The following is a 26,330-nucleotide window of genomic DNA, read 5'->3' as shown; positions in this document are numbered from 1 at the left end:
ACACATTGATCAGATCCCCCCTCAGTCGTCTCTTCCCCAGGCTGAAGAGACCCAGCTCTCGCAGCCATTCCTTGTAGGGCAGGTGCTCCAGCCCTCTGATCGTCTTCGTAGCCCTAATTGTTTCAATGCAACGTATGTTTTAATTCAACATATGTTTTAATGTAAGTATCTAGATTATAGAAAGTTTTATAGCTGTAAAGGCAGATCTGTACTCTCAGATCTATTTTACAGATTGCAAAGCCAAGCACTGAGAATAGCCTTGAAAACAGCAACTCATGTTACATAGTCAAAATATTTTACATACAGAACATAACCTGATGCTTCTTGAGTTCAACAGCGTAACATCCAGTTTCTCACATCTTCAGCGTTACAAGTTTTTTCCTAGCTACAAATAAGAACAAGAAACTCAACCATAATGACAAGTGCTTCTGCCCTATGACATCTTGCCAAGGGGCAAAGATGTCAAATCTGAAGTTCTGGAGAGTTCTATGAGAGTGCATGACCACTCTTATTAAAACATATATAAATTACTCTTTCAACTTTGGGCAAGACTTTCAATAATTAAACAAATTTCTACATATATCTCTCCTCAAACATTCTGACTCAAATTTTCAGTAGGTATATAACTAGATGAACAGAACCTCATCACTTCATTTCCACACATTAAGATTTGAAGCTCTTTAGAATCATGATTTATTTTCTTCAGATCCAATATAATTTAAAGATATAGCTAAATTTTAAAGAGTTAAGTCCTCTTAGATGAAAGAAAGATGCTTGCTTCAAGAGCAGGCCTCCATAGCATGTATTTCAGCACACCACCTTGGGACAGTCAGCAGATACACTTGAAAAGCCATACAATTAGAATGACAGAATGGTCTTATGAATTATTTCAATGCACTCTCCAATTTCATCCTCCTTAATCACAAGCGGCGGTGCCAGCCGAATGATATCACCATGCGTAGGTTTGGCAAGAAGTCCATTATCACGAAGCCGCAAACACACTTTCCAGGCATCACAGTCTACAATTAAAGGAAAAGCAGAGAGAGAGAGAAAATAATAATAATAATAAAGAAAAAGGTGAAGGGGTGAGAGAGGTGGGGGAAAAAAAGAAAGAGATATGCTTACACTGCAGCAGAATAAGTGGCACAGCTGCAGTGCACGATATGTGCGAATCGCTTTCCATCTGGCAACCTTAAGTATAGGGTGTTCCTCCTCATAAGGATAGCAGCCAGTTCTGAACATCTCCCCAGATAAAAGCAGCAATGAAACAGGCAAGACAGCTACAAAACTGTGTTCTGTCTGAAGGAACTCAGAAGTCTGCCACTAGCACATTGAGTTTTGCTCCTTCGCAGTTGAAAGTTTGTCCAGATATAGTAAATACTACTTAAGAAAAAGAAGGCTACAATGGGGATATAAGAGGAAGTCTCAACGGGACTTCAGACAAGCTTGCTTTTATGCTTGGATTTCTGGGCATCACATGCAAGTCTTAAGAAATATCACCTCCCTACAGCACTTTGTCACTTAGCATATTCATGACAAAAATAAATGGCTTTTAAGCCATTTTCTGGTGTAATTCAAGCTGTTAATCACTAGAAACCTGTTCTTAGTCAGTCATTAGCTCTTTCCTTCCTTTTCCTTAAAGTATTCAGTATACTGTTCTATCTATCCTGGAATAAACAACCTGGGCAGCAAAGCAGAAGAGATGCCTGCAATTCCAGAAAGCCAATCTGTCTATAGTCTGACAAAAGCTAGCTATCCAGATGTGGCAAATGCAATTTTCCCCAGGTGAAAAGGGTATCTATTGGGAGCCAGGTTCACCATCAGGTTTGAACATTATGAAATTATAAAAAACAAACAACACAACTCTCCCTCTTTTTTTCCAGATTTAGTTAGGAAAAAAAATAAAATAAATATTACTTTTGATAGCAAAGAGACACCAGAACAAATTTTCAGTAGGGTACTACAATACTATAGCCAAGATCTGAAAGCAAATACAATGCCAATAAGCCAATCCTCTACTCCACAAAGATACCTTAATTTAAGTTAAAAACACTGTTTTTTCATGCTATGATTCTACAGTTGGTTATATTTTCTTACCTTTGGTTTCCCGAATCACAATTGCATTTAATAGTCCTCTTCCTCTCACACAAGTCACAATATCAGATGGTGCCTTCATCAGCTCATTTCTCAATATGTTACCCATTACTTCTGCATTTTTAACCAAGTCTTCTTCTTCAATTACCTAAGAGGAAGTAAGAGCTACAGTCAAGTGAAGGGCAGTGCATTTGTTTTAGTCATCCTTTCCAACACCGTATATAGTGGTATTAGAATTGCTCAGATACAAAGCTGTTTCATGCCAAGTGTCACCGCAAAGGCTGCACATTCAAGCTGACAAATATCAAGCATTTGTTCTCTCACATTTATCAGAGTTAAATCTCCCTGAATTTTTATTCAATACTAATTGTTTTTATTTGTCATTATTTATAAGTAAATGTTAAACCTCTGAGGCTTTGTAATCTGTGAGTTTGTCCAAGTCTACATACTGTAAAATGATGAGGCTTTGAGTGACTTGCATTAGATGAGGTTAATTACACAGTCACGGAATGATTAGAATATGGACTCTCGACAAGGTATTTTACTAGCTTCTGTTTCAGCTCCAGTAGCACATGTGTTATTAAGCTCACACACCAGCAGCCTCTTCAATATGGTATAGTAAAATAAGTTGATTTAAAAATGTCTTAGTGAAATTATCTTACTGAATTTAAGTGCCTTGAAATCTTCCTTGGATAAATTTTATTTTGTCATTTAAAACACTAAAATAATAAAATACACAGAAATTAGGACACATTTCTGATTAAGACTTTAGAATTTGTTTTGTGATGTGCTATATATGCAGACAGTTAATCACTGCCAATTTTCCATTCTTACTAAAAGCTCGATTTCTACTTATAGCACAACTGATAAAACCATTTGTTTAAGCTAAGAAAGTATGATCATGTCAGCATGACACCCTTTTTCCTTTGGAATCCAAGCCTCTAAACGCACAAACCTCCAGTGCTGCCATGGCCACACGACAAGCTAATGGATTTCCTCCATATGTAGATCCATGTTCACCTGGCTTAATGGTCAACATAACTTCATCATCACATAGCACTGCTGAGACCTAAAATGGAAAGATCAGCCAATTAATTTACATATTTTTAGAAGAGTAAAATTAAATCTCTCTGAAACAAACTTTTCCTTAGTGCTCAGGAAATGGCAATTTTCAGGTTATGGTGGTAAATTACATTTACATTCCCAGCTCTGTATAGAAGAGATTATATCTGACAATCACATAACAGCCTAATCCCCTCCTATTCCATGAACACATTTAGCTATAAAGGCAATATATAACATCTAAGTACAGCTGAGAGGCATTTCTCCATAATGAATATTATTTCAAGAATTTAAGATTCAATATTCTGTTTAAGAACTCAGAAGGAGCTTCAACTGGCCGAAATAGATCAAGGCAGGCTGTAACTTCTGGCCTAATCTGCAGGAATTTAGGTCACTACATGAGGAAAAAAAAAGTTATGTGGGCACCGCAAACAAGAGAAATAATAATGTTAGTTGTTCAGAAATATGTTTTTAATATTTTCTTCCCTTGTTCAAAATTCATCTAGAAATTCATCACAAAATGACCATAATGAAGTACTCTCCAGAGAGAGCGTAAGAGACTAACGAGCAATTTCAGAATAAAAGGCAGAATATTGGAATCTTATGTTCCTGCTAGGATAATATCTAAATGAAGTAAATAGTGATATACCAACTTAATTCAAGAAATTAACTGACCAGGGCTATAATAAATAAATAAATTAATTAAATTAAATTAAAAAAGCACCAGCCTGAGAAGATGATATCCAGTAGCTTGCCATCCTAACAAATGGAATATCAGTACAGAAAGTTCATTACAGTACACAGCCATTTCAGCTATCAATGTAACATTATACATTTCTTTTTTTTTTTCATATGCATCTCTCACAGGTTGGACTATCTTGGTCATAAATTGAAGTTAATTCTTCTAAACATCAGTTTCCAAGAGCAACACACAAGGAGTTTGTTTAGTTGTCTTCCAACTAGTAGGCTTACAGTATTAACTACCTAAAAATATTATTCAGTGAATGGATATTTTTGTTACTCACAGGATATAGGCCACCAGAAAGAGCCTTTCCAAGAAGGATTAGATCAGGTCTCACGTTTTCATGGTCAACAGCTAGCATTTTCCCTGTTCTAGCTAAACCAGTCTGTATTTCATCAGCAACAAACAGAACCTTTATAGAGACAAAAAAAAGAAAAATCCACATGTAAGAGAAAACGACTTTCATTTCCATACCTAATTCTGATGATCTTTCATGAAAGCAATACACTATATATCAGAGTTACATACTCAGCTAGATTACACAAAGTATACTTCCTTTACCCCTCCAAAGCTCCTGGAGACATACATATTATATGATAAGTCAGACTACCGATAAATGAACATACTGTCATATATAGCAATTTCTCTCTGACATCATCAGCATAAAGATATTTTCTATATAAGGCAGGCACCACAGAATCTATTTAAATTGAATTATTTGCAACATAACAATAAGGGGGATTTCCAAAAATGTAGAGTTTGTCTGTCTTTACAGTACATCATCAAAAGTTTCCCAAGGTCAGTTTACCAAAAAAGGCCATTTTAGTGACTCTGCTCGTTTTGTCGTCTGATGGGACCTAAGCGTTTAGATAACTCTGAGAATCTAGGTCCAAGTTGCTGGTCTCATTTTCCTAAATTGCAAACTATTGTCCTGTACTATCATTCATAAAATATCTCTTTTATTCTTCATGAGAGGTAAGTACCACAATAATATGGAAACCAACTTTATTGATTGTATTTTGATACCTTCCTGAAGATCTGGAAGGGTTTATGGGTAGCACTTTCAACTTAAGAATCAGGATGTTCTATTGGAACAGACTTAATTTTTAAATCAAATAGGCTTCACCAAGAGAATAAAAAGCCAAAAGTCAGCAGACATTTTGTTTTCGTTTTCCTTACATTTATAAAGGAGATGGCCTAGGCCTGTAGGAGAGGTTGACCAACTTGGTCCTGAAATCAGAAGGGAAGGCAGCCTGCTTAGGAAGCAATAAGCAATGAGAACTGAAGGACACAGAAACATACATAAACACATATTCCTCCCTTCCAGAGACATTGAACCCAAGTCTAATTCAGTGTGTCCTCACTATAGGAGAATAGAAATTACGTATCTAATGCTCCATTTTCAAAATTAAACACTTCATACCAGAACTCAGCCAGAACATGATAGAATATGGGTCAGAAGTATGATATGAGACAGAACGCAAGAAAATGCAAAATAGAAGAACAACCTACAGAGATCTCTGCTCTTCAAAGATCTAGAAAGAACATTTACAAGTATATGCTCATTTCCTTTAGTGTTTCATACAGTGACCCATCATTGTTACTAACCCTTGGTAGCCCTTATGATAGGCACAGTAGAACCAGCACTTTACTTGGCTTCTGGCCCAAGAAACTTAAAATGCAAAAAAAAAAAAAAAAAAAAAAAAAAAAAAAAGGAAAAGTTAAATGAATTTTGGATAAATACAGTTTCAAGAACTCCCATGAGAAACTTAAATAGGTGACAGCAGTAAGAAACAGTGGAAAGCAGGTTGTGGGGGAAATGAGCACTGCTAAGAAATACCTCTTGTATTTTCTGGCAATAACTTACTGAGAACTATCCCTACTCTATTCCACTGAAAGGAAGGGAAATTATTAAATGTTGCAGTAAATCCTATACCTTGCAAATGTGGATGACCTTACAAGATAGGCCAGTAAACACAGCATGTAATTTTAAGCCACCTTGTCACAATGAATCCCTTACATTGTGTTTTGTGCAGAGGTCTCGCACTCCCGTCAGGTACCCTTTGTCAGGAACAACCACACCTGCTTCACCTTGAATTGGTTCAACCATGAACGCTGCTGCATTGGGATCTTGAAGTGCCCGCTGAGAAAGTGGTACACAGTGATAAAGAGAGAAAGAAGAAAAACTTTTATTCAAGTTGAAGTTAAAAAATACTGAGACGAATATATGTAGCAGAACCTAGCTCTAAACCCGGTTTTCTATCTCAGAGGGGCATAATGCACAACCTCCTGGCATGAGTACTATGGGTGACATTTCAGTTCCAGCACAGAAGCTTATGTCACTGTTTGCTTTGAAAGATTAGCTGGTGTGCTTGCTCAGGAAATTAGAAACCTTAAAATTTGCAAACCTAGACAAGCAGATTATCAGATCAGTTCATAACTTTACACTCAGCTTGCATTACCCTATACAAGACAAACAATTGCTCAACGCTACCCCAGTTAACCTTCAGCAAAAAAGAAAAGAGCCTCTCCAGAACAATTTTACCATCATACAGCAAAGTCTACAGTTGTAGTCTTGCGCCACCAACCCTTAAAACATTTAGAAGTCCAGGAGATTCAAGAGATACAGTGATTCACAGGATGAACTTGCTACAGTTTTTCCTCAATATTGCCCCATAAATAGAACCTATTCTATTTTGTTATCAGTCTGATGGACATGGATTTAAGTTCAGGGTCTCCAGAACACATTAAAAGCCTCAGTAAAGTTAGCTGAAATCTACTGAACAGTTACAGAACTTTTACACCGGACAGCCTTACTTAGGTTCAAATCTGAAAAAGTTTTTCCACACAGCATGCATAATGTTCTGAGAAACGTTTGTCTCCCTCATCCAAACTTTTAGGAGGCAAGCACCTCCATCTAAAAAAAAACCCAGCCTCTCCACATAACTTGCTCATAATAGCAATCTAAGTGATCTAAGTGATCATGGATTTTAACTGATCAAGGTCAACCCTTGCCAACAGCTTGAGAGGCCACATCTGAGAATGCCCAGGGCAATGCAGAATCACTAGCATTTCATGAAGCTAAGTGAAATAACAGCCTACCATGGTTTTAAAGATTCTGTAAAACTGAAAAGACTTATGAGCAACTGCGGTGAATTCTAGCCATCTGGTCATTGAGGAATCCATAGCATTTCTGAGAAAAGTAGGTCAAGATAATAGTTTCAAAATCCAAATCCCAACTTTGGAATGTGTTCTACTTGACAGTAATATACTTTAGTTATCTGCTGTTCTTTAATTATATTTGGAACATCTTAATGATGTGGAAATAAAACAGATTGCACGGTTTTCCTTTTACATTCTGAAGCAAAAACCAAAAAAATCAAATCTAAAGCATAATTCACATATGTTTCCTATAAGAAATACAATACGTATATTTCTTTTATGTGTCTAGGTACATATTTCTTAAAGTACGTTTTTTAAAGGATAGACTTTTGATTTTCCTGCCTCACTATTTACTGAAAAGATACTGTAAAAAGTATCTTAAATGTCTGTATTTATTAAAAGGGAATAAAATTGTGAAATACCTCAAGAGCTGGTAGGTCATTGTATGGGATCACTTCAAAACCTGGCATAAAGGGTCCAAAGCCATCATAACTGGTGGGGTCAGTGGAACTAGAGATAGCAGACATCGTTCTACCCCAGAAGTTGCCAGCTAGAAGAAAGATAATTATGGAGCATGTAGCCAACAAAGTTATGACATGTTTTCAGCTAAGATAGCTGACAGGGGTGTGTTGCAAAACTAAGAGCTAGAACAGTTTTTAGGACAATTAAAACTATGCTTTCCAGTTGTATTTTAAGAGTTGTGTAACATTAGCATCTTTCTGCCAATTGTTAGCATTTTGCATGAATCCTATAAGTAGATCATATTGCTATATCAGAAGCACAGTGGAAAAACAAAAGACAGTTATAGTATGAAAGCCGGCAAGTACACGAAATTTCTGTAAGCTTTGTTAGTAATCTGAGACATTGAAAACAAAGCAGTATTATCTGGTTTTAGAAAAATGTACAGTTTTTTCATAAATAATACCCATTAAATGCAGAAAAAAAGTAAATACCACCCAGAATTTAAGGTGCTAAAAAAATTAAGCTTCCATTAAGCTTTAGCCAAAAATGTATTTCTATACATTCCAAAGTTCCAAAATAAACTGTTCATATTTTTTAAATATTGTAACATTATGCTATTTCATACAGAAACATCAGTTAAAAATGGCTAGGAAACAATTATCACTACACCAAGCTATCATATATTGATTTCAATATTCCAGTTAAATCAGTGTACTCTCAGCTAATTGATAATAGAGTGCTTAAGACAACTAAGGAAATTTAAGAAATGATGTCGACATCAAGCCTTTTCTTTCTCCTCCACTAAATTCATTGTGCAACTCCAATTCTAACGGGCAGAGGACATTCTCAACCTGGAAAAAAATCTGAAATAACGTATTACTGACTGAGCCAGCTGTAGGGATCCTCTCTTTCTAATCACCAATGTAAATAACAATACACTGTATCTTATAGCAGAACAATCTTTGCTATGTGCTTTGGTGAATCACATGCTTTTCATCTCAAGGTTATGTTGCTGCAACACAGTATCCTGATGAGCTCCAACTTACCTGAAGCAGGGCAGTCTTATCTCTCTACTGATCAAAGGCTGTTTGCACCTTAGCACACCAGGCTCTGTACTGGCTCACTGCCAAGCACAGCATCTAGAACAAGTTCTCTAGCCTAACGTTTAAAGTCATTTTTTGGTCTGCTCCAAGCTATCAGAGAAAGCCTTTTTCTGCTAAAATGCAGAGCTCCTACAAGGATTACTACCTTTTCCAAATACCTGACACATCATTAAATATCATGGTTAACGGGATGGCATCATAAAAAAATGACTGCATATCCAGTTTATCAAGATGGAAAATCATTTATTAAAAGTTAAGTGGCTCATAAGCAAAAGTTAACTCACTAATGAGAAGGAAGGAGAAATATTAAAGGAGTCTTAAAAGTGAAAAAGATATATATTGGTCTTAGAAATCATAATGCAATATTCAACTCTGAATTTCAGTTTATAATTGCTATCTAATGACAGTTTATGGTTCAGCCACCATATGTACTAAGAGTCAGAAACAGCCTTTGCAGCTGTAGCAAACAAACATCAGTATTTAATCAGATTTAATCTAGAAGTTTTCTAAAACACAGAAGCATTGAACAATAGTAGAACTGATTTAAAAAACAAGCAAACAAAAAGAAAAACCTAACTTCATCTATAACTAAAGAATATCAAATTTAAGAATACCAATACATAAGTTTATTTTTTTTAGTAACACACAATGGTCTCTTCAGTCATGGGTAACTTTCCCCTGTCTTATGGTCAAGCAGAGTATGTAGATGAAGGCAAGAGGTATACCACTCATAATCAGGACTTCCCAGGGTCCCATATTAAGTTTACCAAGATTGCTGTTACTCTCACTGTGAGAGTGACTACCATATGCCTTTACTGGGATAAGGCTAACTTCTGGAGTAACTGAGGAATACAGAAGAAAAACAGTAGTAGGGAAAGCCTTAGAAGCTTTCCAACTGTAGAATTTACCACAGCTTGTATCACTCACTCAACATACCTGCAAAAATAATTTTTGCTTTGTATTTTGGAATTCCTTTCACAGTGTATGCCCACTTCCGAGCCAGTTTACAGGCAGTTTCTCCAGCTTCCACTCCTGAAACATAAAGCAATGCCATTATCATACTTCTACGTAAGACAGACCATCGAGGCAGGACCAAACATTACAAGCGTTCACTCTCACAGACCAGAAATAAAGTGGAGGAAGACTTTTTTCTACCTGTGTTCATTGGAAGAACTTTGTTGTAGTTGAACATTTTGGTGATAAACTCCTCATATTCACCAAGTACATCATTGTAGAATGCTCTAGATGTAAGGGTCAGTTTTTCAGACTGAGCTTTCAGAGCATTCACAATTTTTGGATGACAGTGGCCTTGATTAACAGCACTGTAAGCACTCAGAAAGTCGAAGTATTTTCTGCCTTCAACATCCCACACATAAATACCTAGAAAAATAAAAGTATGGTAAATGCACAAAATAAAGGACAACATGAGCTAATACTAAACGATACAACTCAAGAGCTACAGAGCAACCTGGCCAAATGTAAATTGTATTTTTGTTATTTGTTAGCACATATCTGAAAGGTATGTCTGCAGCAGGCACACTAACTGGGAATCAATCAAATGATAAGGGGAACATAAGCAAGAAACTGGTACAGTATAAATAAGTGCCCCCACAAGGAATAAAGAAAAGAAGACGTTCCCCTATAAAGTTGCCGTTCCACTAAGTTAGTGAGCAGTGCAAGAATATTATTTCTCCTCAGTCTCTGTTTTGAGTCCTAAAAAGATGCTAGGGAGGATTACTTCTGTAAGAGAATTTTGAGAACACAACAGAGGTCATAAAATAATACTAATACTAATAATACAGAATTTGAGTGGTCTCAAAATTTAGAGACTGACAGTTGTGAACAATCAAAATGTGTTATATTAGTAAACAGGTGTTTGAACTACCATGGGGAATTTCACGTTTCTGTGAAAACTCGATAGAATTTAACATGGTTAAAGATCAAACATGGTTAAAGATCAGAGTAAATTAAAATTAAGTAAAAAGACAGCAACAGTACACAGGGCAAAAAGATAGGTCTAATACACTATTAGATGTTTGCTTTAACATTGACGTTTGCACACAAATAAGATGACACAATAAACAAAGTTGCTTGAAACTATTGATGAGTTATTCTGAATAAACAAAGTTCTCAGGCCTCCATTTAGATAAATCATTTTAGAGAGAGTATATTTTTTCCCCAGAGAGCCTGAAGTGTAATCATCCAGTTCTCCGATTAGTCATTAATTGTCTTTATTTCATCAATTATCTTAATCTACAAAAAGCTGCAGGAACTAGTATGGTCAAAAGCATTATGCATACAGCACATCCCGTCTACAGCACCCAGAGAAACCTAAAGGGAATACCTTTTCCTCTTTCCAGGGCAACAGGTAGTGGGTGATAGTTGTGGGCACCATATTTAGCCTCACGTTCAAAAATGTACTCAGAGGACGGAGGTCCTTGGATGGTTTTTTTAGTAGCAACTGAGGTAGCAGAACTCACTGAAGCATGAACACCACGACGGAGAACAGCAATGGTTTGAGACTGGGCTAGCTTGGAAAACATTGTTGACTTCAGGTATACTGTTATAGATCTGAAAAAAGAAGTTAATAATTAGCACTAGCAGTTCTTCTGAAGAAATGTATGACGTGCTTGAAGTGCTTTTACTGCCATGATTACAGGTTTCTCAACTCCTCTGCAACCCAACTAGGAAAGCTCTTGTGAAATATAAATTATCAATTAATGAGGTACTACCACCAAGTAAGAAATTTTTATATTCACAGCAGTGTAAAGAAGAGGAAAATGTATGACTCAGCAAGTGAATGACCTAATCACATAATTTTACATACAACAGCATTCCTTTTTCAGTCTATCTTAAAATGTGACTAAATCTGTTAACATAAACTGCATTTAGGTAAAACAGAGAAACAGTAAAAAATTGATTTCATCAAACTTTTTGTGCTACTGCAGTGCCTTTCAAACAAAAAATAAAAAAATCCTTAAGTGAAATCTTGACATAAAATCATTAATTAAATAATATAACATGGCAAGAAGCATCCAACCTGAATAATATTTAGCTGGTAATATTAATCAAATTTGATAAGGTTAGACCACTCCTTAGAGCCTAAGGAGTAAGACTTGTGAGTTTTTACATAAACTGCATTCTCAGTGTTAAAACACTGCTGTCTATACATAAAGTATTCTTTATAGTACATTGTGTTTGCTATGAAAAAATTTAGTGATTCCCCTTGAACACATAATCTTATACTATTAATATAAAATAATCTAAGGATAATCTGAGGTGTGGGGTTTCCTGAGACAAATACTCAGGCATATGTTATTCACACGAACTTCCACTGCATTTTTTCTCCTTTATCTGCTCTTTCTGAGTGACCAAGTGAATGAGCCTTCAAAAGGAGAATATGAAGATGGTCTAACTCCCAGCAGTGGGTGGCACCCTTCTATTCAAATTCTGTAATCATTTGCTAAAGAGTATAATTAATATTTCCAGACTTACATGGCTACTGTTTCTTCCTCTAGAAACTTGGAAAGTTTATCCAAATTAGGGGTGGGGAGGGGAGCTATGCAACATGCAATAAATCTTTTCATACTTATATTCTACAATGAAATGCAAATTGTCTCTACAATTCTATGACAGCACTATCAAATTATGGTACAGTATTAAAAAGCAACGATGAATACACAACATTGGGACAACACAACTGGAAACTTTGCTGCAAAGGTCTGTACCATTTCATTTGTGGAAAAGCTCAAATCCAGGAAAGACCAAAATCTCTGTCTGTAACGAGTTAGAAGGACACCTAAGAAAAGATTACTCTACATATGCCCTGCTCCTTCTTAGAAAAATTTAAGAGCAGGAAGAGAGTATGCACTACCAGCCTCAGCCTGAGATAGGATACCAAATATCCAGTCTGCACCGAAGCAGATTTTGCTGTGAAATACTTAGTTTAAAACAACAGAAAGAAGCAATTGCTTTTCTTCCTTCTGTCTTCAACTCAGTCAGCGCAAAGATATCTAACAGTCTCAGAGATGGGATGCTGAGTTTGCGTTTTAAAAGCAGTTCCAGCAAGCTCTCCTCACAGCACCAAGTACTGGGGATCGCAGAGGGGATCGCAGAGAGCCAGCAAGGGAAAGACAGTCACTTTAGCAAGATCAAGAGTTGTCAGAGCTGAAGTTTCTAGTCTTGCAGAACATCACGCATACAAACTGGTAAAAAGAAATTAGCCCAAAATTAAGACTACATATTACAGTGACAAGAACTTCAATTACCAAATGCAACCTCCTTTGTAAAGTACTCTGCCTCAGATTGAAGATCAGCCTGAAGTACAGCCTGGTTTCTGTTCACTCCAAAGCAGCAACAAGCTGGAAACTCAACATCAGGTTCGTAAGTGAGGAGCTCTGCCTGTGAAGGAAATGCATGGGAAAGACTGGGAGTGGCTTGGAGATGGACAAAACAATGGCTGGCACATTCTCTCTTCTCTTAATATACTTAGTTTGCTAACAAAGTTTCTAGCTTTGTTGTTATCCACCTTCTCAGTGTTAACATACAATTGTTTTTGCAATGAACAGCACTCCTGCTTTGCAACAAGGCTTTGCAACAGCTATATAGAAGAGAGCTTGTGATTCCTTGCAGTTGGGGACTGCAGGAAATAACAGTATCGAAGTGACTAGCATTTGGCACCAAGAAGGAAATATATCTCTGATTTCCCATCTTCTCATAAAAAGGGAAGAGAGATGACATGTAGAAAGAGGGAGCTGGAAGAGCTGAAACATGGTTCTACACAAATGCAGCCAGCTCCCTTCCTCATGTCACTCTATCCATTAAGAAGGATAAGCATTTTAATGGCTTAGGAAATTTGTCTGATTAATATCTTTATCACCTTTGCTATAGTTCATCATGTAAGAAAATCTGAATGTGAGGGGTGCTTCGTATTTTCTCTGTATTCCTCTCTACTAGAGGATCTAAGAAGCCACAACTGTGTTTCACTGCACTACCTAATGACAAAACTATACTGTAAAACTTAACCAAAAGATACATATTAACAGGAGAATGCAGAGATAGTTTACACTAGACGATTGCTATTTCAGGCTGTTTGCAGAGACACAAATATTAAGTCATGGATTTACACTAAATTTATGTTGGAAGAAGACTGCACACAGGACGTGCCATCTTAAACAGAGAGGCAATTTTTTCAGCAGACTCCTCAGATACTATATTTATACTACTCACTTATAAGCAAAGCTAAAATATTATTTTCCACATTCACAGAAGCCAGCTAGGCCACGCAAGTCTTCAGGAATGAGTCAATAACCTCTTTTCCAGCAAGAGATATTTGCAGTTTCTCTGTTCTGGGCATTTTACCAGTTATTGCAAATGCTGTTAAGTATTAGTTATTTGCGTTAATACTTTTCAAGACAGTCATAAAAAGACTTTACAAATAAAAAGGACAAATACTTCTCCATATGAGAAAAATTTTTGCAGAAATCCAATCAAAATTACATTTTACTTAGCTCCTTAAATACAACTGCTCTGTGATACTGTGAGCCCTTGACACATCTCCACGGCAGAGCAGGTAATGCTACCATGAACTTCCCTGATTTTGGACAATTTCCAGGTATTACTGAAATGAAAACTGTAAAGAGATGAAACTCTCATCTCCCCTTATTAGACAGCTGCATTTCAGCAGGAAGAATTACAGATCACCCAGTTTGAGGTTTCCCTTTTACTTCCTTTAGGAAAGAAAGCATTAATCAGATTTTTTTTAAGGATTCTTCCATGGGAAGATATGCCTTGCATAAGTACACTAATGAGGCCAGATCATTTTAGCTGAGGTGTGGGATGTTACAAGGATTAGGACAAAAAGAAGCTGGGAATTCTGGATGCATCTAGAACAAAGCTGTAAAGAAAAATCTCTGTCTCTGACGATCAGCAAGACAAGACTGACTGAATCTCAGGAAAGAGAAGGGGCACAGTAAGGAGGGGGGAGACTTAATATTGGCTGTGAGGAAGACAGACCATGACTCTGCCGTTCAGCAGCAGAAGCCAAGGAGCTTCAGCCAGCAGGGAAGGTCTTGCATCAGACCAGAAGAGCTGCCTGAGGCACAGCTGTAAGGCGGATTTGAAGAGCTCTGCTCAGCGGCAGCTATGATTCAGCGAGGAGCTCCGTGCACGCCGTCCTCGCGGTCATTTCAGCACTCCTCGCCGTCCCTCGCCTCCACCGCCGCACAGCCGCGGTCGCCGGGCGCTGCCCAGTGCCCGGAGCACGCTCACTCTGCTCACGCCCAAGTCTAAGCGGAGCCGAGCCACCAGCGCCGCCGCGCACCGGGCGCTCCTCAGGACCCCCGGGGGAGGCGCGGCCGGCAGGGCGAGCCCCGCGCCGGCGCCGCCAGCCCGCGCGCCGGGCTGCCGCCGCGAGCCGGCCCCGCACCACAAGCGGCTCAGGAGCCGCAGCGACACGCAACGCAACGCAGCGCCAGGCGCGCAAGCCCGGGCCCCTCTCCCCATCCCCGGCCGCGGCGGGCGGGCGGGCCCGCGCCGCGCCGCGCCGCGGCCTGCTCGCCCGCCCGGGCCCTCCCGCGGCCCGCCAACGCGGCGCGGCCCGCCCCGGCCCCGGCTCCGGCTCCGGCCCCGGCCCCTGCGGCGCCGCCGCCGCCGCGCGGTACCTGCCGGCCGCCGCCGCCGCCGCTCCCCTGCCCGAGCCCGCGCCAACTGTCAGCGCCGCTCGCTCCCGCCCACGTCACACCGCCACCGGGCTGACGTCCCGCCGCCGCCGCCGCCTCCCATTGGCCGCCGCCACCACACCCCGCGCGCCCCCCCCTCCAGCCCACCCGCTGCCCTCGCCTGCGCCACGCGCCGCCGCCCAGCGGCCGCTCGCCATTGGCGCGGGCGCCCCGGCTTCAGCCAATCACGACGCGATGCCGGTAGGGTCGTCATCGGAGCCCCGCCCACCCGGCCGTTGGCCCGCTGCCACCCCCCCCCCCCCCCCCGCCCCGGCCGTGCCCCCGGCCCCGGTCCCGGCCCCTCAGGGAGAGGCGCCGCCGTCGGTGCCGCCTCGCGGGGAGGGGGTGGGGGGGGGGCGAAGCCGAAAGCCCCTGCGGCCGCCAGGGGCTTAGAGCGCTGGGCCGCGCGGCGCCCCGCCGTGCCGTGCCGTGCCGTGCCGTGCCGTGCCGTGCCGTGCCCGGCGGCCGCGGGAAAGCTGCAAAGCTGAGAAATTGCGGAGGGCTCGTGGGAGGTGCCCGTGGCGGGTCCCGCCGTTGTGCCCGCGTGGGGCTCTGCCGCGCCCCTCCCGCAGCGCGCTGCTGCTGAGGTGAGGCGAGAGCACCGCGCTGCCGCCCTCACGAAAACGGCGGGAGAGCTTTTCACTGGCGTGCTAACGCTTGATAACCTTTGACTTGCCAAAAAAAAAAAAAAAAACAAAAAAAACCTCAGTGAATCAGTAATTTGGCTAATAAATTCCTTAAGGAGCTGCTGCACAGACAGTCGTCTGCTTACTCGTGTTAACGGCGTGACTTCCTCAGCGGGAGAGTGCCCCTCCAGCTCGGGGGCGCGGCCGGGAAGGGGCCTGCGGTGTGCCGGGGAGAGCTGCGCGGGAGAGCGCGGGCCGCCGCGCCTGCGGGGCTGCGTGAGCGGTGACCCTAGGCATGCGGGCCCGTGGGCAAGAGCAGGCGGCAGCTAGCCGCCGCCTGCGCGCAGCCCTGGCCTTTCCCCGGGGTAAATTACACCCCGAGCGTTTTGGAACCAATAAATCGGGGCGCTCGCAAGGAGCTGAGGTGTGCTTAGTAAATACATGCTGGTTTCGATCCAAAAGGAAGAGTTGGAAAAAATACTGGGAATGTTTTGTTACTTTTATCTTCTCCATCTTACTATGAGGGAAAAAAAAAAGAAAAAAGTCTCAGCAGTGATGACATATGGGTGCCTTATTGTTCATAAATTGTCCTGACAAGTCTATCGATGCTTGAGAAGGGTTTATCTTTTGCACGGAGGAAACACAGCATACTACATTGACAGTACAGAGAATTTGTTTATCCCCCCCCCCACAAAAAAACAACCCTATATTTGAAAACATTCCTGAATCTTGTCATATCTTCTAAACAAATTGCTCAAATCTTGGATGTCAGGGAGCAGCATTGCTCATACATTTAGAGAATAATGCCCTCGGGGGAAATTTTCCCAGTGTGCAGTCAGTATGATGCAGCAAGGGTTGTGAGTATAGCATATGATATTCAGCTCTTTATAAATACGCATACAGTTAGGTCCAATTCTGCTAATATTTCAATGTCTCTTAATAGCCTAATTCTGCCAGAAGAATTACCTACATCTGCTGCCAAAATTGAATGCATCAAGCACTAAATGATTGTGCCTTAGGTGCTAAATTACACAATATGTTTCACAATCATCTCTGTTGAAGAAATACATGGTTGTATTGTGCCCTGTTTCTTATTTAAGTCCAGAAGCAGTAATTGCATGCTCTAGGTGACCCTGCTGAGCGGGGAGGTTGGACTAGATGATCTCCAGAGGTCCCTTCCAACCTTACTGATTCTGTGATTCTAATTGGCTAGGAGCGATTGAAAGGCTTTTATTTCCAGTTAAAGATAGGATTTTTTGTGAAACATCTAAAGTCTTTGGGCTGAAAATAAGCAATCTCCCACCTGTTTTGGAGAATTATACTCAGTCTCAGTTCATCTGTGGTGTAAGGAGAAAAAACACAATTTTGTTTCTCATTCAGTCATATGCATTAGATAGCGTAGTAAGACAGGCTATGATTTGCAGTCCATGAGATCAATGAGAATTTGCCTGGATAAGAAATGCAGATTTAAACCTACTTTTTTAAAACTGTAGCATTTTATTAGTGAGGTAAATAGCATTACTTCAGCAAACTGATAAGCTAATGATACATTTTACCTGCTTTAGCTAGAAAAATAAGTTACTGGGGAGCTACATTCTTCCCATCTTCCAAGGACTGATCCTATGACTGGATTCATGTTCAACTTAAGCAACAGCAGGCTTTTGCCAACTTTTAGATGCTGTGTTTCTCAAGGGCACTTACTGTTTTACATTCATCCATGCATGCATTTTTCAGAGGAAGTAGAAAAATGTGGAAGGGATGGAACTTGTCCAAAGGAATAAATAGTGCATGTTATGTGAGGAAAATTCAAAATTGAAAAATAGAAGAATGCAACCTAAAGGCAACCAAGATCAACAGCTGAAGTGATGAATCTTAGATTCAGACTGTTTGCCACATGGAGCTGCAGCCATACTACCCTGAGAGATGATTTCTGAAACCAGGTATCTGGCTTCAGTCTCAGGAAAACAATGATCATATGCCCACATAAACACTGCAGATCCGTGTTCAAAATGCAGAGTATCAAAAACAAGCAAACAAGTCCTCAGGCTAGACAGGGCTTTATTTTGCTTTCTTTCTTTTGGGTTTTCCAATGCATGGAAGAGGGAAAAAAAAAAAAAAGTCTCTGTATGGCCAAATACAGACATAAGATAGTATGTATAGATACAACATGTAAATGTGTTTCTAAAAAACTGTTATGGAGATTTCTACGACTAAAAAATTATAAATATGAAATGGCTGTCATTGGAATGTATTTAATATCTGAAAGAGAATGACTTTGGATCCCTACTTAGTGTAATTGCATCGCAGCTTGTATAGTATCAGTGTAGTCCTACTGTGACTCACTTTCTTTCCCCTTTTGTTTTTGTCACTTATAATCAAGACACAGAAAACATCCACTTTCCTCCTGTAAATGATACGAAGTTGAAATTTCACATTGGTTCAAGTAGTGCATAGGGTGAGAGATGCTACCACAGATCTTGAAACAGTTGCTTTCAGTTAGATGTAGTATATTGAAGGGAAGCTGTAGAGATGTAGAAGATGCAGTAAATATAGTGTAGTATACTGAAGCAAAGCAGAAGCTTAATGCGTACCCTTTAGTTACCTGTATATACTTAAAAGGCTCCACATGAAAGTAAGCAAAACATGAAAAACAGAAGTCAAGAAATTTCCATGTTTTACAGTAATTTGCCCCACAGAAATGAAGACAGTCCTGACCTACTTGAGGAAAGAGGGTTATTATACTCATTTTGCTTATCCAGAAAACACAGTTTGACATACAAGTAGACCATAAAGTTATATGAAGGAACAAGTTAAGTCATGCCAGTTATTAAGAGTAATTCCGCAGTTCTGTCTGTGGCAGAAATGCTCATTGAAGTCATTGGGAATTAGGTATATGAAAAGGCTGAAGAATTACACCCCAGACATTATGGTTATTTTCTTTCATAGAGGTAGGGCCAATACAAAGGAATTACAGTCTTAAAACTGCATAAGCTCAGGGTATTTATTTCTCCTCTTGTTGAAACTGTGTTGCCATTCACCAAAGAAACAGAGTTCTTCGAGCCAAAAGAAGTCTTTTAGAGCAGACCTAGTGGTCAGTGTATTGCCCAGGAGATCTTTATTGACAGTCCCAGCCTGTATTTTATGTTAAACAGCCTTCTGAGAAGAGTGTGATGATGTCATACACCTGACAGGCCGACCTCATAGACGTTTGTACCGTTTCTGAACAAGAGCCGACAGAAGATACTGCACAGTTATGGGGCCCTTGTAGCACAGGTACGTGCAGACGTGGAGAGACACAAGCCAGGTAACCCTTGCTGGTTTGCCTGCTGTTGGACGGTAATACCAATACCTATCAGATGTAATACCAAACCTAAAAAAAGGGTAAGATTTGTCTGTGGCGGATGTCTCATACTTGAAAACGTGTCTCTGGTGAAGACACGAGAAGATGAAGGTGTGTTATTATTACAGTGGTAAAATACCAGAGGACAGATGGGTGATCTCAAGGATTTTATTCTTCTCTGGGAATTCCCAAACAATAAAAGTACAGTCTAACATTGACTTGCACATTTTGATCTTTTATTTTTGTCAGTGGGAAATAGGAGTTCACACTGATTTTTGAAAGGGCCTTGTATAGAAAATTTATTTTTCATTGCCTATGTGTATATATGTGTGTTGTTCTGGTTATTTACTGGCAGCAGAATTCTACATTAAGATACCTCTTAAAGGACAAGAAATTTTAGTCTTCCCTGCAGCATAACTAGCATATTTTACAAACATAGCATGTCAAAACATATGAGCAACAAATTGTAGTTCATGCAAAGCAGTTTTCCCTCTCAAGTTCGGTTAGGAATTTTTCTTATTTAGTCTATTCCAAGTTAGTTTGGCAAAGTATAGCGCGGCCCTCCCAAAATCAGTGCTGCTTTCCTGGGTGGATGTTAGTTAAGCCAGCTCAAAGCACCGTGAATAACCCTTAGAAGTAATATTGTTATTCCAAGATAAACCTTGAATTGAAGTTAATGTTTATCCCCTCAATTAATTTGTCAGTTTATTTTACAAAGATTTAAATGATATTCTGTCAGGTTATCATTATTTGATGACAGAGCAGATAACTGAATTATAGAATCAAAATAGTTTAAGTTACTGTCTGTTGTTAAACATTTTTTCCAGTGTTTGAATTTACGTTCAGTTATTTTCCATTGCAGCTTAACGATGCTTAAAATTGGAGCCTTCCACAAATGGAAGGTGAGACATTTTATTTCTATGTGAAACTTAGATTTAAGGGTAAATGACAAACTTTTCCGTTTCTTGAACTTGTAGTTAATTAAACGAAAGAGCCTTTCTATATCCATTTCTGGTGAGCAGCACATTCCTTGGCCTTTGAACTACCAAGAAGGTCCAAACTGGAGGGAGTTCAAGAAAAGCAACCTAACCTTCAGATGTACCCAGAAAGGATAAAAGTGCTGTGTATCTTCAGCTCACTAGCAACTGAATAGGAAGGCAAATTTACAGACATCTGAAAGTTATTTACAACAATGAAAATGAAAGGAACTTTTTAGGACAATATTTTAAGCAGTAAAGGAAAGGAATGAAGTAAATGAACATGTCAAATTTCCTGATAGCACAACTTCTTCAAAAGTTGACTTCTCATAGAAGTCGTGTTAACTTGGAAAATTGAAATTACACAAAAGCACTAGCAAGAATACTGAAGGAAACCATTCTGCACTGAATGAGAGGCAGAATTTTGGTTTTATTTTTTTCTCTAGTTCTGACTTTGACTCCAATAGCAGTGTACCTGTGATTCCAGCAGGAATATGTTCCAAGTGTGAGATGCATGACAGCAGGAACTGGCCAGGAGTCTGAGAATCCTAAGGGCCCCGATAAATAGTATTTTCTATCACAAAAATCAGTAATAGTAAAATAAAGCCATTTTTTATTCAAGGCTATCAGGTGTCTCACATGAGTTGCTTCTTCCTTATACAAGTGTATTTTGATTGTGATCCTGCAGACTTTCTGCTTCCTTACATCTCATTGATTTCACCCTTAGATTTTACCAAGACAGTGATTGCTGGAAAAGACAATTTCTTTACCTGCTCTCCAGATTCTCAAAATCTGACCCAGGTGGCAGCTGTAGCTGTCATGAGAGCACACCAAAAATGAACATAAGTACATCTAACTGTATAATATGAATGAATTTCTTGTCAATTTGGATAACCACAGGGTTGAGCAGTATGCATCTGAGTGCACTTTGTCTCAGGAACTGAGAAACTCCTAAAAAATTCTACCGTGGCACATCCTGGCTGGCCCTGCTGCTCAAGTGTTTGCCATTGCTGCAACAGAGCTTGCTAATCTTGCTAAATTGTGAGCAGTCATCTGCTTGAGGCTACTGTAGTCTGAAACTGAGGAAGTTACATAATGCTTCATCCAAGTCAGACTTTAACTTGGCCTCGTTGCGGTGAAAGATTAGCGAGTTAACCTACTGCGTCCTCTACCACTTGTCATTACCTGGGGGTGGCACGCTGCTAGTTCTGAACTTCCCCATTCAGGACTTTAAACTAGCCTTAGATTTTCTAAAATCCCAAGTAATCCAGAAAATTAGGGACTTCCTTAATACATCTTTATTTAGCCCGAAATACGTTGCCTTTAGGGAAAAAAATATTTTTCTGCAAAATCTATTGTTTTAAAACAATCTTGTTTAGATTATTTGCTTTTAAAAATCACAAAAACTGAGGAATCAGTAATAAGGAAAGTGTGCTGAAAAAAGAAACTGAGATCTTCAGAGAGCAGAAAGATCTTGACTGAAATCAGCTACTTCTAAACTACCACATGACTGTTTCTTAGGAGAGGCAAATAAATTAGTAAAGCATTTATTCCAGTCTTTGTTTTCTGCAGCTCATTTATCATTTCTTCAAACTAATGCTCTTTCATACCAATTTCAGTGAAGTGCAGCATTTCTCGAATTCCCTGATACCTGTGAATTTCAGTGTAGTTCAGTGGAAGGGATTGAACGATAAGGAAGAGCGATCTGTCCAGTAGCTATTCTCAAACACTAAACCAGAGGGGTCAGCACAGGTACTGGATGTTGGAACATAATCACAAAACTCACCTAACCTGAGAGGACAAGATTTCAACTTGGCTGACACTCGTTTGGTTATGCCAGGTGCTTGAAGATCCACAGATACAAAACTTGACCGATCTTAAAAGGTTCCCATTTTGCAAACTCTGTGCATCTTTGTATATTCTCTCCTTTGTCATTGAATAAATGATTAAGGCTTCTTTCATTAAACAATACCAGTAAAACAACTTTTGCGACCACAGCTGCCATAACAAATCAGCATGTGTAGAAAGGAGTAAAATTTTTCATTTGTTTTGAATTTGTACATAGATCTGGTATCTTGGAAAGTGTTGAGTATGTCAGAAGCTGCTCAGTGAAAAAGCATTAATCCTGAATACCACTGAAATCCCTCTGCAGTGTTATGACATGTCTAAGCCCTGTGGAATGTCACAGTTTTAATTACATTTGTCATGTGGCATCATACAGAACATAGAAAATCAGATAATCAACTGGAGAAAGAAACTAGCTTGGGTACTCTTCAGTGTTTGAAGAGGAAAATCTAAGAGAAAATGTGTTTAGTATTTGCATAGCACTAATAAACAAAGGTAGCACTGCTACAGGCTGCATGAACCACGGTGGTCACAAAACAGCTGCTGTCAGTAAAACAACAAAGACACCAAGAGGCTAAAGCAAACCTGTAACATGCAGCTTGTAAATTAGTAGCATGTACCATTATCTTCCCAGAAAACTTTTACTGAGTACACTCAGTAAAAATGGGCCCCAGAATGCAAGTTTTCTATGTCAAGGAAGCGCTGTAAAGAGCTATTCAATGTGACTTCAGCTGATGGAGAGTCATAAGGGAAAACAGAGAATTTGTTCAGTTCTGATGATGCAAGAACCTTATTATCAATTTTTTTTCAGGAGGATTTCACTCACCAAATATTTTGCTAGACGTCTAGTCTGCCAGTGAGTTGTAAAGCTGCTGAAAATCAGACTTTGATCTCATTTGTGACCAATATATGGGACCAAAGCAGTACTGCTCAATCATTCCTTAATCACCTGACCACTTAGTGGGCTGATGAGGCATTTAACAGATTTGTGAGGTCTTTGATAAACACACAGATATCCTGACTTTCATTGCTTTTCTGAGCATCCTACAGAATTGGCAGGTGCCATCTACGGTGTTCTATTGAATAGAAATGAAGAGGCTACAAGCAGAGTTATACATATACATACAATGCATGACACAGAAGTTACCAGTAGTTCAGGCAGTCTAATATCCCAGTTGTTCATGCCTGCTCATTATACGTATTATTGCAGGTGTCTGGAAAGGAGCAATATAATTGGAATTGAGAGAGGCTATTAACTTCCCTATTTCTCTGGAACATTTTAAATTAGAGCTCTTTTAATTTAATAGAGGGGCAGATTTTGATTTTTACAAATGGGACCTACTTGTGATTCCCTTTAACATCTATATTCAGCAATGAGTAAAGTCAGTTTTTGTCTGTGCTTGAAAATATGGCACAACTATGTATTCCGAATTGTTACATCTTGCCGTGGAGGTGGTGGATACTCGGTGAGGCATTTCCAATAGCGTTGCCAGTGCGAGTAACGCGGTCTGGACAACGCAGTGGCTGACAGCACCTGTTTGCAGGAGCGAGTGCAGGAGCACAGCCGTCGCAGGCAGCAAGTCGCCGCATCCACAGCTGACGAAGAGGCCAGCTCCGGAGCGGCGGCCCCCGGACGGAGGCGGGAGGGGGTCTGTCCCAGCCGCTGGGAACCGTTCGGCCACCGCAGCTGGGGCAGCCTGTGATCAGTGCTGCAAAATCCACAGTCTCTTTGCTACGCATTGCTCTCCCCACGTTGTACCAAGCAGGATAAGCAATAGCAAGGGGGAGCTGTGACTGGTATGGTCTCTGACAGTAACTGTGAAACTTTTTCATGAGGCCAGAGCTGTAGAAGGTGAGTGACGAAACTGAAAGGTGGAAAAGGCTGGCGTTTCTCGCATGGGGATCAAGTATTCAAATTGCCTGTGATGCTAACCTAGTTTTGCCAAAGACAAAATTGCTGGCAAACCACAAAGCCCTGAAAAGGTTTATGAACAGCAAAACTGAATCTCAAAGGAGGAATCAAGTTATATGATTTGCTTTATTTCAATTTGTAATGTTTTCTACTTTTTGCTGTAATTTATACTTCTTAAAGAAGAGGACTAATCATATGACAAATGACAGGGCACGAGGCTTTTTCCCCCCTGAGGTTTCAATGCAGTACAGGTGCCAACCTCTGCATGTTCTAGGAATGTCACAGAGTAACAGCCCAATAAAATCAAGTAAGAGCTGCTTTTTTCACACGTGATGATGACAAATAAGACCACAAACAGGTCAAGGGGATTTAGGTCTGCTTACTCCTAACCTGAGGCAAGGAGAACGGACTAGACAACCTGCTATGATCCCTTTCTCTTCCTTGAGGGCTGGAGCTCTTACTTGAATTGAGGCATCCAGAAAAGGACAGCAGGTTTGTTCATCAGGTTTGCAACCTGGTATCTCCAATACCTGTGACTGCCAACTCGGTGGCCAGAAAACAGGACAGCTTCGGATGCATGCCGAACTATTGAGGTGACCCTAGCCTTCTTAACTCTAACATAACTCCAGTTACTGTTAATAAAAGTTGCTTTAATTAACCTGCAAGTAAATACATTCATACTGTCATCATGACTTCCAGAATTGGATCCTGAGGCAAACCGGAGGTTTTCTTAGTGGCTGTACAAGTGATTGAGAAGACACTGATTACCGGTTCTTTGGTGTGGCAAGACAACTTCAGGCAGTTTCCGTTCGTCTACCTCGGGGCCTGGCAAAGCAGAGGCAGCGAGCGTTGGTGACACCCGGCCTCCCAGGTTTCACCTCTCAGCTCTTTGGGAAGCTGCTGGTCAGGCAGGACACGATAGCGACCCGGGTAACGTCCTGTGACAGATCCTCCCTCCCGCACTTCGGGAGCCCCAGGGGCCACCCACGGCGCCTGGCATTGCCAGCACCCGGAGCACCGGGCAGGCAGCACGCTGCCCAGATCCACACGCCACCCCATGCAAGCACCACCTCGTCCCCATGCAACTACTGCCACTCAAACACAGCATAATTTAAAAAACCCTTTTATTTTGACAAACAAGAAGACAGACAGGATTTACGAGCTACGTTTTTTGGTTGAAGAGCCAATGTGTACTTTAAAGCATCATAAGACCGAGAGGATAGAGTCGTGAACAGCATGTTGTAATAATTTGCGAAACTGCTTGAGACAGATTTTTTTAAACCAATTACTTCCTGGCCGTTCAGGGATGGATAAGCCCCCAGCTAAAATTCCTCTTCAATCTGATGCTTGTAACGATGCAGATGAAATGTGATTTTCCTTTCTAACAAATGCTCCAAAAAGAAAAAAAGAAAAAGCCTGTATTTCTCTGTTATGGAAAATAGGTCTCTGCATGCTGGAAATTCTGCATTTTACTTATTTTCTACCACAAATGTCCCATTTCTTAAAAAATGAATAATGCAGCAATTTTCTCTGATTTATGTTTTCTTTTCTGCCTCATTTGGCACTAATGTTATGTTATTACAAGAACAACTGTTCTCTGCAGAAAGAATGATCTCTAGATGAAGGGTTTCATCCAAAACCTTTAAGTCAATGGGAATGAATCGAAAGGTAGAGAGGCAATACATATAGCAATAATTGACTATTTTCCCAGTGACCGGACACATCTCGTTCTTATTGCCTGACGATACAGAGCTGCAGCCCCCTACACCTGCTCAGAAAAAAACGCCCAACTCCCTCGCAAGCAGGACGCGGCGCGCAGCTCTCGGTGCGGTGCAGCGCAGCCGGAGACGACGCACCAGGCTGACGACGCAGGGCACGACCGCGTCCGCGGCGGCAGGGCCTGGCCGCGCTCAGGGCTGCGGGCCTGGGGCACCGCGGGACGGGCCAAACTCGGACAAGGCCGCGTCGGCCGCGCAAAGAGAGTGATGTCTTCCATCTCCCGCGATGCCGTGTCCGAAGCGCTAACGGAATCCAGTGGCTGCGGCGTGGGGCTTTTTTCATATTTTTGTCCGAGGAGGCTGTATGTACCTCAAGCACGCTGCTGCGAAGACCCCAAAAATCGGCTTTCCTACAGGGTCCAGCCGCGGGCCGGGCCGAGTTCCCGCCGTGGCGCGGCCGTTGGCGGGCGGCGGCGCGGCCGTTACTGGGCGGCGCGGCCGTTACTGGCCGGCGCGGCCGTTGGCGGCGCGGCCGTTACTGGCCGGCGGCGCGGCCGTTGGCGGCGCC

At 40.9% G+C, this 26,330-nt stretch overlaps 1 protein-coding gene across 3 annotated transcripts; it reads right to left on the bottom strand.

The window, feature by feature from the left end:
- Positions 1-137: 137 nt before the first annotated feature.
- Positions 138-15,375, bottom strand: OAT (ornithine aminotransferase). Of its 3 annotated transcripts, none has more exons than XM_062580562.1 (11): positions 15,288-15,375; positions 12,894-13,026; positions 10,970-11,196; positions 9,781-10,005; positions 9,562-9,657; positions 7,483-7,610; positions 5,919-6,041; positions 4,182-4,310; positions 3,050-3,163; positions 2,098-2,242; positions 138-1,019 (listed from the first exon to the last, which is right to left on the bottom strand). In XM_062580562.1, the coding sequence occupies exons 3-11, from the start codon at positions 11,166-11,168 to the stop codon at positions 859-861; spliced, it is 1,320 nt and encodes a 439-aa protein (XP_062436546.1). In that variant the 5' UTR covers positions 11,169-11,196; positions 12,894-13,026; positions 15,288-15,375; the 3' UTR covers positions 138-858. The 3 variants fall into 3 exon arrangements, with proteins under 3 accessions (XP_062436546.1, XP_062436545.1, XP_062436547.1); XM_062580561.1 differs by lacking the exon at positions 15,288-15,375 and adding an exon at positions 14,641-14,745; XM_062580563.1 differs by lacking the exon at positions 12,894-13,026 and having other exon boundaries at positions 15,288-15,358.
- Between the last annotated feature and the right edge of the window lie 10,955 nt (positions 15,376-26,330).

The sequence above is a fragment of the Rhea pennata genome, chromosome 7 (assembly GCF_028389875.1).
Source record: "Rhea pennata isolate bPtePen1 chromosome 7, bPtePen1.pri, whole genome shotgun sequence".
Classification (NCBI taxonomy): Eukaryota; Metazoa; Chordata; class Aves; order Rheiformes; family Rheidae; genus Rhea; species Rhea pennata.
Note: the sequence above shows the minus strand (reverse complement) of the source record. Positions and strands in the feature narration are given on the sequence as shown.